The sequence below is a fragment of the Muscardinus avellanarius genome, assembly GCF_963383645.1.
Source record: "Muscardinus avellanarius genome assembly, chromosome: 21".
NCBI lineage: Eukaryota > Metazoa > Chordata > Mammalia > Rodentia > Gliridae > Muscardinus > Muscardinus avellanarius.
The window spans coordinates 44,036-59,145 of NC_137807.1; the positions used below are offsets into that span (position 1 = coordinate 44,036).

Sequence of the window (15,110 nt, forward strand, 5' to 3'; positions counted from 1 at the left end):
CATTTTATTTTTTATTTGGAAACAGGGTCTCACTAGTTGCTGAGAGCCTTAATAAGTTGCTGAGATTGGCTCTGAACCTATGATCCTGCTGTCTCATCTTCCTAACTACTGAAATTACAGGTGTTTGCCACCACAGCTGATTTTAAAAATAGTATATATATATATATATATATATTTTCATGGTACTGGGGGTGGAACCCAGAGGCTTTCTACCTCCAGGCTATACTCCCAGACCTCTTTTATATTTTTTATTTGGAAACAGGGTCTCACTAAGTTGCTGAGAGCCTCACTAAGTAGCAGAAGCTAGCCTCAGACCTGTGTGCTCCTCCTGTCTCAGCCTCCCAAGCGCGGGGATTACAAGCGTGGCCACCACCCCCGGCACAAAATAGCATTGTAACTGGCGTTCTGTCTGTGGGCGGTCCAATGGAGTCCGACGCCGCAGGACACCACCCCGAGGTGTGCAGGCCTAAGTGCGGTGTTTCAGCTCCAGTTTGGCCACTGTTGCCCGGTGCACCTCGTCAGGGCCGTCAGCAAAGCGCAGTGCTCGGGCCCAGGCAAAGAACTGGGCCAGGGGGTAGTCGCCGCTCAGGCCAGCTGCTCCAAAGGCCTGGCAGACACAGAAGGGAAGCGGGGAAGACCAGTGACTGTTTGTTCCAAGGGCCCTGGGAATGACAGCCTGCTGGGATGGTGGGTCACAGCTATCTTCCCAGGGGTGTTCCCATGATAATGTTAGAAATTATGTCCTGGAGCCTGGCATGATGGCACTCGCCCGTAATCCCAGTACTTGAGAGTTTGAGACTGGAGGATTGCGGGTTCGAGGATAGCCTCAGCAAGTAGTCAGACTCTCCATAACCTAGAGAGACCCTGTTCCAGAATACAAATAAGAAAGCTGGGCGTGGCACGTTTATAATCCCAGCATTTGGGAGGCTGAGACAGGAGTATCTCGGTTCCAGGACAGCCTTAGCCGCATAGTGAGGCCCCCTGCAACTCAGTGAGACCCTGTTTCAAAATAAAGAATAAAAAATAGAGCTAGGGGTGTAGCTTGGAGGTAGAATGCCCTGGGTTCCTTCCCCAGTACTGCCGAATAAATAAATAAATATAAAATAAAAATAAAAATAAGAGCCAGGCATGGTGGTGCATGCTTGTAATCGCAGCATTTGAGAGGCTGAGACAGGAGGATCGCAGTTCGCGGATAGCCTCAGCTACTAAGTGAGGCTCTCAGCAATTTAGTGAGATCCTAGTATAAAAAAGGGCTGCGGGTATAGCCCGGAGGTAGAATGCCTCTGTGTTCCACCCCCAGTACCACCAAAATAAATAAACAAATAAATATAAATTAAAAAATAAATGTAAATGCCGGGCGTGGTGGCGCACGCTTGTAATCCCCACGCTTGGGAGGCGGAGACAGGAGGATCGCGCTGGTTCAGAGCCAGCCTCGCTGGCTTAAGAGACTCTGTTTCCACATAAAAATGTTAAAAAATAGGTCTGGGAGTGTAGCCCGTGGGAGTGTATACCGGAGGTAGAAGGGCTTCCAGGAACCCCAGTACCACCAAAAAAATAAAAATAAAAAATAAAAAAATAAAAAATAAATGTAAATAAATAAAATAAAATAAAAATAATAGCCAGGCATGGTGGCTCATGCTTGTAGTTCAAGCATTTGGACTAAAAGGGGCTGAGATAGGAGGATCACGGGTTTGCGGACAGCCTCAGCTACTTAGTGAGGCCCTTTGCAACTCAGTGAGACCATGTTTCAAAGTAAAGAATAAAGACTAGGACCCGGGGTGGAGCTCAGAGGTAGAATGCCCCTGGGTTCCATCCCCAGTATCGCAAAATAAATAAATAAATAAATAAATAAATAAATAAATAAATAAATAATTTTTTTTAATTAAGTGTGTGGTGGCACACGCTTGTAATCTCCGCTCTTGGGAGGCTGAGACAAGAGGATTGCACAGGTTCAAAGCCAGCCTCAGCTACTTAGTGAGGCTCTCAGCAACTTAGTGAGACCCTCTTTCAAAATAAAATATAATCAGTCACAAAAAATAAGAAATCAGATGCTTTCCCTAATATGTGAGAGTTAGGGAGAAAAGAGGAGCAAACAAGATAACCTAAAGGAAGAGAAAGGAGAGGGAAGAGAAAAATCTCTAAAGCACACAATGTACTTAAACATATCGAAGTCAATCACTAAGCCAAGCAAGGAAGGGAGGGACGGGGAGGGAATGGGGTGGTATTTGGGTAGGGGTTAAATCAGCGATGAGTACATGTTTATACACACAAGTTTTTTACCCCAATAAGTTGTATGAATATAATGCACCAATAAAAATAAATAAAATAAAATATAAAAAATAGGTCTGGGAGTATAGCCCAGAGGTAGAAAGCCTCCGGGTTCCACCCTCAGTACCACCTAAATAAATAAATAAATAAATAAATAAATAAATGATAGGGCTGGGGTATAGCTCAGAGCTAGGATGCCTCTGGATTCACTCTCTAGCACCACACAAAGTTCGCGCAGACTTCAGGTGGGGCCACATGCCATCGTTGGGTACCTGACTCCTTACACCTCCTCTGCAAGGTGGCGTCTCCTACCCAGAAAACTCTACATGGGACTAGGTGTTAGGCCGTGAAAAGGAGGCTTGGCCGACCCAGGTTCTTCACCGTGAGCCGGGCAGGGCAAGCTACCCCTTTTGTGTGCCTGTTTCCCCATAATCAACATGGAGGTTGGATGGAGCCCCCGCATGGGGTTGTTCTGAAGAAAAGGAAAACCCCATCCCCTAGGCAGCCATTCAGGTTTACAGAGGCCAGGAGGCCCTTTCACACCTGCTGCCAACAGTCCCAACCAAGCGGCTCACCTAGTCAGTGCTCACCTGAATGGCACGGTCAATCACGCGGCAGGCCATGGACGGGGCCACCATTTTGATCATGGCGATGTCTAAGGCTGCAGCCTGCCGGGAGGAGGAGATGAGGTTATAAGGAACCCAGAGCCAGGCGTGGTGGCGCGCGCTTGGGAGGCTGAGACAAGAGGATCGCGCAGGTTCAAAGCCAGCCTCAGTTGGCTTAAGAGACCCTGTTTCCAAATAAAAAATATTAAAAAAAAAAAATTGGTCTGGGAGTGTAGCCCGGAGGTAGAAGGCCCTTGGGTTCCATCCCCAGTACCACCAAAAAATAAATATAAAAAATAAAAATAAATAAAAAGAAAGAAAGAACCCAGAGCAAAGAGCTTCACAAAGAACAGGAGGATTCAACACTGAGGCCCCGGGTCACGCTGGTTCGCAGGGAGCACAGTGCTGGTAACGGCACTGAAGCAGAGGACATGTGCTTTGTCCACGCCACAGACAGCTCCATCTCCCGGCAACGCTGGACCAAGGCCAGAGAGAGGTCCAGGCTACTGCGGAGCCCACCTACTTCTTGTTTTGTGTGTCTGTTTCTTAGGATTGGGAACTGAACACAGGAGCATTCTATCTCTAGGCTACAACCCTAGCCCTTTTGATTTTGAAACCAAGGTCTTAGCTGGGACTGGTGGCTGAGACCTTGTTTCAAAATAAGAAAGAAGGTTTGTGGTAATCCTCAGCAACTTAGAGATCCTATTTAAAAAGAAAATAAATAAAGCTGGGCATGGTGGTGCACGCTTGTAATCCCAGCATTTGGGAGGCTGATACAGGAGGTTCGTGGTTCAAAGACAGCTTCAGCTACTTAGTGAGGTCCTTTGCACTCAGTGAGACCCTTTTTCAAAATAAAGAATAAAAAAAGGGCTGGGGGTGTAACTCGGAGGTAGAATGCATCTCCAGTACTGCAACAAAAAAAAAAAAAAAGAAAAAAGAAAAGGAAGAATAAAATTAAATAAATAAATAGCTGGGCATGGTGACACACACCTGTAACCCCAGTATTTGGGATGTTGAGACAGGAGGATCACAGGTTATAGCTGGCCTCAGCTACTTAGTGAGGTCCTCCGCCACTTAGTGAGACCCCGTTTCAAACTAAAGAATAAAAAATAGTGCTGGGGGTGTAGCTCAGAGGTAGAATTCCCCTAGGTTCCATCCCCAGTACCATCTCCTCAAAAAAGAGCTCAAAAGGTGTTGTGGCACACACTTGTAATCCAAGTACTTGGGAGGCTGAGACAGGAGGATTGCAGGTTCGAGAATAGCCTCAGCAAGTAGCAGTGATGAGGCAGAAGAAACTCATTTAGGTAGAAAGAAAGAAGACAGACTGGGAAGGAAAGAAAAGTTGGTTTGTTTGTTTGTTTTTCGGTACTGGGGATAGAAACCAGGGGCATTCTACCTTTGAGTGACACCTCAGCTTGCTTGCTTTCTTTTCTTTCTTTCTTTCTCTCATCTATTTATTTATTTAATTTCCAGTACTGGGGATGGAACCCAGGGGCATTCCACCTCTGAGCTACAAACCCTGCCCTATTTTTTACTCTTTATTTTGAAACAGTGTCTCACTGAGTTGCAAAGGGCTTCACTAAGTAGCTGAGGCTGGTTTCCAGCCTGCGGGATCCTCCTGTCTCAGCCTCCCGAATGCCGAGATTACAAGTGTGCGTCACTATGTCCCCAGCCTTTGGTTTCATTTTCACAGTTTGCTTATTCTTAAAAAACCAGGCCCAGCCGGGCGTGGTGGTGTGCTTGTAATCCCCGTGCTGGCTTAAGAGACCCTGATTCCAAATAAAAAAGTATAAAAATAGGTCTGGGAGTGTAGCCCGGAAGTAGAAGGGTTTCCAGGAGCCCCAGTACCACCACAAAAAAAAAAAAAGCCAGGCCCATACTTTTATTTTATTGTAGTGTTGAGGACTGAACATCCCCCCACCCCCAGCCCTAATTTTTATTCTTTATTTTGAAATAGGGTCTCACTGAGTTGAAAGGGCCTCACTAAGTAGCTGAGGCTGTCTGTGAACTGTGATCCTTCGGTCTTAACCTCCCAAATGTTGGGATTACAAGCGTGCGCCACTATGCCCAGGCTGGTTTAGGCCCATAGTTTTAAATCAAAATGGGCTGGCTCCACATGAGAAATTCCTGAAGTGATTAAAACCTGACAGAACTTCACCTTTTGTTAAAGAGCCCTTAAAATTCCTACCTCTTGTTGCCCTAAGCTTCAAAGAAGGAGCCTGCCATCCCATGTGCCCCAGACCACCCCCTCTCTAGGGCCCTGTAAAACGGGGCAGATCTGGGCAACTCACGGACACTCTTGCCCCTCTCTCCCCGCAGTCAGTCTCGTGCTTTCGAGATGGCTTTCACATTTCCCCTGAACATGTATCTCTGCTTTTCTTGAATTAAACTTCAGCCATTGTCTCTGGCTCATGTTGAAATTCGTTTCCTTACGGAAGCCAAGAACCCATAATCATGCTGACCCATGACAGCGGGATTCTCGTCACCTCGCAAGACCCCGTCTCAAAATAAAAATAAAATAGGGCTGGTGGTGTAGCTTGGAGATGTGTTGTGTAGCAAGCATACACACACACACACACACACACACACACACACACGAGTTCTTTCTTGATAGTTTGTTGAAGGAGAAGGGAGGAAGAGGTATCTGCACTGTGACCTTAGGACCTCCATTGCCCCCAGGCTCCCAGCTCCACCTTATTTCCCACCACATCCATGAGGTGGGCAGCCTTCAGCACCAGCAGCCGGGTCTGCTCGATCTCCACCCGCGACTGGGCAATGTCTGCCAGGACCGTCCCCTGCTCCACCAGGGGTTTCCCAAAGGCCACACGGGACTTCACCTGTGGACACAGGAGACACAGGGCTGAGGGTGGTCATGGGAGGTGCTGGGCTGCTGCGGAGGGAGATGGGTGCACTCACAGGAGATGGCAGGGGGAGGGCCAGAGTGAGAACATGCAACTTATCCACCAGCGTGCCAGCTTTCTACCACGGGGTGGGGGAATACAGATGCAGACGACACGCAGGTGAGCCACCTAGAGCCATAGTCCTCGGTAAGTGGACGAATCAAATCACTCCCAAGAATTTTTACCCCTGCGCAGGCAGGAGCCTTTCTTTTTTTTTTTTTTTTTTCTTTTTTTCTTTTTGCGGTACTGGGATGGAACCCAGGGGTATTCTACCTCCAAGCTACACCCCCAGGCCTATTTTTTAGTCCTTTTATTTTATTTTTATTTATTTATTTATTTTTTGGTGGTACTGGGGGTGGAACCCAGGGGCTTTCTACCTCTGGGCTACACTCCCAGACCTATTTTATATTTTTTTTGGAAACAGGTCTCACTATGTTGCTGAGAGCCTAAGTAGCCGAGGCTTTCTCAGCTACTGTCTCAGCCTCCCAAGCGCGGTGATTAAAAGCATGCACTACCACGCCCGATGTCCTTTTATTTTTGAAACAGGGTCTCGCTGAGTTGCGAAGGGCCTCCTAAGTAGCTGAGGCTGGTCACGAACCGAGATCCTCTGGAATGCTGGGATGACAAGCGTGCCCACCACGCCCTTCTTTTGGATCTGGGCCAGCACTCACCCAAGGCTACTTGTAGGAATCAGGGAGCAAACAGGGGGAGCCTCGTGATAAGGGGAAGGTACCCCCTCTTGACTATGGCTGCCCCTGTCCCCAGAACACCACAGCAAACAAAGCCAGGGAGGCACAGGCTGCCTTACCTGCAAGGGATGTGGATGGGGGAGGGGGGCTGGAGATTGAACCCAGGGGTCTCCAAGATATACCTCCAGCCCTATTTCATTGTTTTGAAACATGGTCTTGATAGGTTTATGACAGTCTAACTACAATCCTCCTATCTCAGCCTCTCAAGTACTGGTATTACAAGCATGAGCCACCATGCCCAGCCTGCAGTGGGATTTTATTTATTTATTTTTGTGGTACTGGGAATTGAACCCAGGGGCATTCTACCTCCAAGCTATACCTCTAGCCCTACTTTTTGTTTTTGTTTGTTTTTTTGGTGGTACTGGGGTTCCTGGAAGCCCTTCTACCTCTGGGCTACACTCCCAGACCTATTTTTACATTTTTATTTGGAAACAGGGTCTCCTAAGCCAGCGCGTGCGGCTGGCTTCGAACCTGCGCGATCCTCCTGTCGCTGCCTCCCAAGCGCGGGGATTACAAGCGTGCGCCACCACGCCCGGCTCTAGCCCTACTTTTTAATTCTTTAGTTTGAAACCGGGGTACACAAAGCTGCTGAGGGCCTCACTAAGTAGCTGAGGCTGGCTTTGAACCTGTGACCCTCCTGTCTCAGCATCCCATATGCTGGGATTTATAAGCATGTGCCACCATGCCTGGCTCTCAGCCCTATTTTTTCTTATTCCTTTTTGGGTGGGTCTAGGAATAGAACGAGGGGCGTTCAACCTCCGAGCTATACACCCGGTCCTATTTTTTATTCTTTATTTTGAAAGAGGGTCTAAGTTGCAGAGGGCCTCACTAAGTAGCTGAGGCTGGCTTTGAACCTGTGATCCTCCGATCTCAGCATCCCAAATGCTGGGATTACAAGGGTACACCACCATGCCTGGCCCCAGCCCTATTTTTAATACTTTATTTTGAAATAGGGTCTCACTAAGTTTCAGAGGGCCTCACTGAGGCTGGCTTTGAACCTGCGATCCTCCTGTCTCAGCCTCCCAAGTACTGGGATTACAAGTGTGCGCCACCATACCTGGCTGATGGCTGATTTTTCCATATGTGCTAGGAGCGCAGAGGTTATCTCGGCAGCATGTTTCCCTTTGGGCCTGGAAACTCTGCTCTTGACTGCCACAGGGCCTATTGGCCTTTCATTTTTAGTAATTTTTTTTTTTTTTTTTTTTTTTTTTTTGGTGGTGGTACTGGGGATGGAATCTGGGGCATTCTACTTCTGAGCTACACCCCCAACCCTACTTTTTATTCTTTATTTTGAAACAGGGTCTCACTGAGTTGCAGAGGGCCTCACTAAGTAGCTGAGGCTGGCTTTGAACCTGTGATCCTCCGGTCTCAGCCTCCCAAATGCTGGGATGACAAGTGTGCACCACCACGCCCGGCTTCATTTTTGGTCACCTTGATGGAGGAGGGTCCATCCTGCTCTGAATATCAAGCTGCTGCAAAAGTTGCAGATGCAAAGCAGACAGGGATGTGACTTCTTGACAAGAGCATCACCAGCTTCACCTGCGAGGTCTGCTCTCAGAAAAGCGCTAGGACTTGAAGCCCAGCAGCACAGCAAACAGCGGGGCGCGGCGGGCATGGGGGCGAGGGGCACTCACGCGGGCCTTCATGAGCGCCAGGGCCCTCTCGGAGAACCCTATCAGCCTCATGCAGTGGTGTATCCGGCCAGGCCCCAGCCGGCCCTGGGCAATCTCAAAGCCGCGGCCAGGGCCCAGGACCATGTTCTCCTTGGGCACACGCACATGCTCGAATCGAACTTCACCGTGGCCACCTGAAAGACCCGAACATACCCCTGAGTGACGGGCGCTCGCTCTTCCTTAGACGCTGTTCTTCCTCACCTCCATCTGGGTTATTTGCTGGCAAAATTGCTGCCCATTATTTGGCCTTCTAACTAGGTCATGGCTAAAGGAGGACGGAGGGCAAGAGGAGCCTATTAAAGATGGAGGAGAGCTGGGCACGGTGGGGGCACATCTGTTAAGACCAGTACTTGGGGGCTGAGACAGGAGGGTGCAGACTTACAACCTAGCAAGACTCTTGTTTCAAAATAAAAATAAAATATGGCTGGAGGCAGCACTGAGATAGAATGCCCCTGGGTTCAATCCCCAGTAACACACACACACACACACACACACACACACACATTCATAAAGATGGTAAATGAATCACTGAATTATTTATTATTTAATGTTACTAGGGATTGAACCTGGAGCATTCTACCTCTGAGCTACACCCCAGCCATATTTTATTTTACTATGCTATTGGGAATTGAACCTAAGGGTATTCTTCAAGTTATACCCCCAACTCTATTTTATTTTTTATTTTTCTGTGTATGTATGTGGTACTGGGAACTGAACTCAGGGGCATTGTGTCTCTGACCTACACTCCAAGCCCTACTGTTTTTATATATTTTTTTAAAACAGGGTCTCACTAGATTGATGAGAGTCTCCATATTTGCTGAGGCTGTCCCCAAACCTGAAATCTCCCTGTCTCAGCATCCCAAGTACTATAATTATAGGTGTGGGCTACCATGCCTATCTATTTTTTTTTTTTTTGAAACAGGGTCTCACTTAGTTGCTGAGGGTCTATCTCACTAAGCTGCTGAGACTGACTTAGAATCTGCAATCTTCTTGTCTCAGCCACCCAAGTACTGAGATTACAGGCATGTACCACCGTGCACATCTAAGGAACCACTTGCTGACTTATAATGGCAGAGGAACACTTTGCCATTTCTTTTATGCAAACATGCAGAAGTAACCATGGGTAGAAACCACTATTAGTGGAGAACAACCCATGAGAGGACCCTACCGGAGCTACGGCCCACAGGCCACTGTGCCAGCTGGGGCGCAGAACAGCAGGTCCACAGAACACTCTGTCTCTGCCCTGCGCCTGCGCAGCTTCCTTGTTTTTCTTCTAAGCGCAGAAAAGGAAAAAATAATTTAAAGTTCTGCCTGAGATCTGTTACGTGGCTGATATGCATTGAAGAAACGAAATGTAGGACCATGTGTCCCTCCAAATGTCATCAGACCCTTCCATGTAGCAAATCCTAGACTCGAGCCCCACCCAGAGCTGTTCCCAAAGACCAGGATCGCACGCACGAGTGACCCATCCTGGAAGGTCTGACCTGGAGCATCCTCCAGCCCATACACTGTCAGAGGCCGGACAACTTTTATCCCCGGGGTATCCATGGGAACCAAGAGCATGGACTGCTGCTGGTGTCTCGGGGCCTGTGGGTCCGTTTTCCCCATAAACACGCAGAGTTGGCAGCGAGGATCCAGGATGCCTGCCAGAAAGGGAGAGAGACAGGCCCTATCAGCTGATGCCACATGCAGCCCTGGCCCAGGAAAGGCAAGACTAGCATGTAGTGAGAACTCTGCTAGACTTCGTAAGATCAGATGAGCATGGGCAGGATCCGGACTGGAAAAGAAAGCAAACTGGGCTCTGTCCCAGTGAGGCATGGGGACACACACCTGTAATCCCAGTACCTGGGAGGCTGAGACGGAAAGATTGCAGGTTCAAGACCAACCTCAGCAATTTCCCAAGACTCAGCAATGTAGCTAGTGGAAAAGCTGATGAGAACAGCTAAAACTCAACGTGCTATTTTTAGTTATTTGTTTCCATTTTTTTTTTTTTTGCGGGTCTTGGGATGGAACCCAGGGGCATTCTACCTCCGAGCTACACCCCCTGCTCTATTTTTTTATTCTTTATTTTGAAACCGGGTCTCACTGAGTTGCAGAGGACCTCTCTAAGTAACTGAGGCTGTCTGCGAACTGTGATCCTCCAGGTCTCAGCCTCCCAAATGCTGGGATGACAAGCGTGCGCCGCCACCATGCCCGGCTCATAGTTATTTGTTTCTAGAACAGCCCAATCCATCATTCCTGTCTAGTAATAACATGTTGTTGGAGGTTGGTTATAAATTAATCTGATTATTATTATTATTGTTATTATTATTATTATTAATTTCAAAACAAACAAAAAAGGGTTGGGGGTGTACCTTGGAGGTAGAACCCCTGGATTCAATTCCCAGTATCAGACACACACAAAAATATTCTCTAGCTGGATGTGGTGGCTCATGCATGTAATCCCAACATTCGGGAGGCTGAGACAGGAGGATCTCAGTTTCTTTTATTTTGTGGTACTAGAGATTTGAACCCAAGAGCATTTTACTTTCAAGCTATATCCCAGCCCTATTTTTTATTCTTTATTTTTGAAACAAGGTCTCACTAAGTTGCAGAAAGCCTCACAAAGTAGCTGAGGCTGGCCGAGAACCTCTATCCTCCTGTCTCAGCTCCTAAGTACTGGGATTACAAGCTTGTCACCATGTGACATGTGTTACCAGGCTTGGTTGGAGGATTGTAGCTTTGTTTTTTGTTTGTTTTTTGTTGTTTTTATGCGGTACTGGAGATGGAACCCAGGGGCATTAATCCTCCAAGCTACACCCCCAGCCCTAATTTTTAATTTTTGAAACAGGGTCTCTCTGAATTGTGGATGGCCTCACTAAGTAGCTGAGACTGGCTGGAAACCAGGATCCTATTGTCTCAGCCTCCCAAATGCTGGGATTACAAGGATGCACCACTAAGCCTGGCAGGACTGTAGTTTTGAAGCCAGCCTCAGTAACATAGTGAGACTCTCGGCAACTTAGTGAGACCTTGTCTCAAAAAAAAAAAAAAAAAAAAAAAAAAGGCAAAAAAAGGCTGGTGATGAGGCTGGGAGGTGGAAGGTTCTTGGGTCGAATCCCCAGTACCACACACACAGAAGCATCAGATTGGAGCTGAAAATACAATTTAGAGACAAGCTGCTACTTCACCCCTGACGACCTGTATGCTCTGCCTCAAGAGGTTGCGTACACAGTGGCTTAGGGCACAAGCCTCAAAATCAAGCACATCTTTTTTTTCTTTTTTCTGTACTGAAGATGGAACCCAGGAGTATTCTAACTCTGAGCTATGCCCCCAGCCCTATTTTTTATTCTTTATTTTGAAACAGGCTGAGATAGGAGGATCACAGGTTTGTGGCCAGCCTCAGCAACCATGTGAGGCCCTCTGCAACTTAGTGAGACCCTGTTTCCAAATAAGAAATAAAATCAGGTTAGGGGTTTAGCCTAGAGGTACAAGGCCTCTGGGTTCAATCCCCAGTGCCACAAAGACAAACAAGCCGGGCATGGTGGCGTACGTTTGTAATCCCGGCACTTGGGAGGCTGAGACAGGAGGATCGCACAGGTTCGAAGCCAGCCTCAGCTGGTTTAAGAGACCCTGTTTCCAAATAAAATATAAAATAGGTCTGGGAGTGTAGCCCGGAGGTAGAAGGCCCCTGGGTTCCATCCCCAGTACCACCAACAAACAAACAAACAAACAAACAAAGGAAAAAAAGGAGCTAGGTGTGGTGACGCACACTTGTAATCCCAGTACTTGGGAGGCCAAGACAGGAGGACTGCGGTTTGTGGCCAGCCTCAGCTACTTAGTGAGACCCTCTGCAACTTAGTGAGACCTTGTTTCAAAATAAAGAATAAAAATTCAGGCTGAGGGTGTAGCTCGGAGGCAGAATTTCTCTGTGTTCAATCCCCAGTACCACACACACAAAAGAAAATTAAATAAATTAAAAAATAAAAAAGGCCAGGCATGGTGGCGCACGATTGTAATCCTCGCGCTTGGGAGGCAGAGACAGGAGGATCGCACAGGTTCGAAGCCAGCCTCAGCTGGTTTAAGAGACCCTGTTTCCAAATAAAAATATAAAATAGGTCTGGGAGTGTAGCCCGGAGGTTAGAAGGGTTTCCAGGAACCCCAGTACCATCAAAATAAATAAAAAATAAAAAAGGGCTGGGTTATAGCTTATAGGCAGAATGCCCCTGGACTTAATCCCCAGTATCCAAAAAAAGGGGGGGGAATCCTAGAGTCATGTGCACAAGTGTAGTCACTGGATGGTGCCTCCCCCACCAAACAGCACACCCACCCTCCCCCCTCATGCCATTTTGGTATGGGGCTGTAACTATTTTCTGTATTTCTATTTTCTGTATTTCTATCTTTTTAATAAACTTCTTTAAATCTTCAGCAACTGCCCAAGCTATGCATACTTATTCTTAGCTTAGGACAAGAACCCGTGGTTTTTCTGGTTTTGGTCGTTTGGGGTTTTGTTATGGGTTGGGGGAAAGTGTGTCCGGGACCCTCGCAGAGGTTCCCGGCGAAGAGTTTCCCCACAACCATATTCTCCCAAACTGTAACATATGAATGCTCCTCATACCCTAAGGCCTGTTGCTTTTGCTGGGAGCACAGAGACAGAATCTCCTGTGTATCAGTGAGAAAAAAGCTAGCTCCTACCAAACGTCCAGAGACACGCTTAAGGATGCAGACAGGCTGACCTGTTGTGGACTTTAAGAACAAATTTCAGGCCGGATACCTGAGATCCACCACTTGTGACCATGTATGACATAGAAGCCATCCTCCTCTCTGATGGAAGCCTCGATGTTCGTGGCATCTGACGAGGCGACCTGCTCAGAAGCACACGCAGATTAGGGCTGCCGCTTCCTGTGTTCCCTGGGGGCGGAGCCAGATGGGGCCTGCAAGGGGGGCAACCCAGTGAGATACCTGGGGCTCAGTCATGGCGAAACAGGAGCGGGCCCTGCCCTCCAGCAGAGGAGTCAGCCAGCGAGCTTTCTGCTCCTCAGAACCGTATCGCACCAGAAGCTCCATGTTCCCGGTGTCCGGAGCAGAACAGTTAAATACCTGAGAAGGAAAAAGAGCACAATGGTGGCTCCCCAGCCTTGTTCAAAGCTTCAAATGGAACCCAGGGATATTCTACAGGAGGATTGCAGGTTCGTGGCCAGCCTCAGCTACTTCATGAGGCTCTCTGCAACTTAGACTCTATTTCAAAACAAATAAAAAATCAGCCGGGCAGGGTGGCGCACGCTTATAATCCCAGCATTCGGGAGGCTGAGACTGGAGGATCGCAGGTCTCAGACAGCCTCAGCTACTTAGTGAGGCCCTCTGCAATTTAGTGAGACACTGTTTCAAATTAAAGAATAAAAAATAGGGCATAGGGTGTAGCTTGGAGGTTGAATGCCCCTGGGTTCCATCCTCAGACCCGCCAAAAAAAAAGAATAAAAAATCAGGCTAGGAGCCAAGTGTGGTGGCCCCTGCTTGTAATCCCAGCATTTGGGAGGGTGAAAAGGAGGATCACTGTTCAGACAGCCTCAGCTATTTAGTGAGGCCCTCTGCAACTCAGTGAGACATTGTTTTAAAGTAAAAAAAAAAAAAATAGTGATAGAAGGGTTTCCAGGAACCCTAGTACCACCAACATACACACACACACACACACACACACACACACACACACACACACACACTTTTTTTTTTTGTGGTACTGGGGTAGAACCCAGAGGTTTTCTACCTCCGGGCTATACTCCCAGACCTATTTTATACTTTATTTGGAAACAGGATCTCACTAAGTTGCTGAGAGCCTCACTAAGTAGCTGAGGCTGGCTTCGAACCTGTGCGATCCTCCTGTCTCAGCCTCCCAAGCGCAGGGATTACAAGTGTGCACCACCACGCCCGGCAAAACACACACACACACACACACACACACACACACACACACACACGTGTACACACACACACACATACACTCTGAATTCCCTACAACTAGTGCAACAGGACCCTGTCCACATGAGACTCTCTGACAACTTATGAAAGTTCTTCCTCTTTCCAGGAAATGCCCAGACACACAATTTTTTAAAATGTGTACAGGGCACTGGGGATTGAACCTGGGGCATTCTATCTCTGAGCTATACTCCTAGCTATACTTTATTTTTATTTTATTTATTTATATTTTTATTTATTTTGTGGTACTGGGGATGGAACCCAGGGGCATTCTACCTGACCTACACCCCAGCCCTATTTTTTATTCTTTAATTTGAAACAGGGTCTCACTGAGTAGCAAAGGGCGTCACTAAGCAGCTGAGGCTGGCTTTGAACCTGTGCAATACTCCTGTCTCAGCCTCCCAAGTACTGGGATTGCGAGTGTGCACCACCATGCCCAGCATTTTTTTTTTTTTTTTTTTTTTTTGGTGGTACTGGGGTTCCTGGAAGTCCTTCTACCTCCAGGCTACTCCCAGAACTATATTTTTTTTTTTTTTACATTTTTATTTGGAAACAGGGTCTCTTAAGTCAGCGTGCGCGGCTGGCTTCAAACCTGCGCGATCCTCCTGTCTGTGCCTCCCAAGCGCGGGGATTACAAGCGTGCGCCACCACGCCCGGCCAGACCTTTTTTTTTTTAAATATATTTTATATTTGGAAACAGGGTCTCACCTCCAGCCCTATTTTATTTTTTTTTATTTTGAAACAGAGTATCACTAAATTGCAGAGGGCCTCACTAAGTTGCTGAAGCTGGCTTCAAACCTGCGATCCTCCTGTCTCAGCCTCCCTAAGTACACGTATACCAGCATGCCTGGCCACATAACACTTTGCAATCGAATCTCAGGTTCCCAGGCATCCAGCCGTGGACCCCCTTTTTGAGAGGAAGGCCCTGGAGCAGGGGTCTGGACTCATCCCTGGGTGACCCCCCTC

At 47.7% G+C, this 15,110-nt stretch overlaps 1 protein-coding gene across 1 annotated transcript in view; it reads right to left on the minus strand.

Annotated features, from left to right (window-relative positions):
• Positions 1 to 466: 466 nt before the first annotated feature.
• ACAD10 (acyl-CoA dehydrogenase family member 10) overlaps positions 467 to 15,110 on the minus strand; it is a gene marked incomplete at both ends in the record, with an annotated part of 49,816 nt that continues 35,172 nt past the window's right edge. Inside the window, 7 exons of the mRNA XM_080717355.1 lie at positions 467 to 607; positions 2,859 to 2,936; positions 5,567 to 5,710; positions 8,157 to 8,329; positions 9,680 to 9,838; positions 12,946 to 13,036; positions 13,134 to 13,271. Of these exons, the coding sequence (XP_080573481.1) occupies positions 467 to 607; positions 2,859 to 2,936; positions 5,567 to 5,710; positions 8,157 to 8,329; positions 9,680 to 9,838; positions 12,946 to 13,036; positions 13,134 to 13,271 (924 nt within the window). The remainder of the gene's footprint in view (positions 608 to 2,858; positions 2,937 to 5,566; positions 5,711 to 8,156; positions 8,330 to 9,679; positions 9,839 to 12,945; positions 13,037 to 13,133; positions 13,272 to 15,110) is intronic.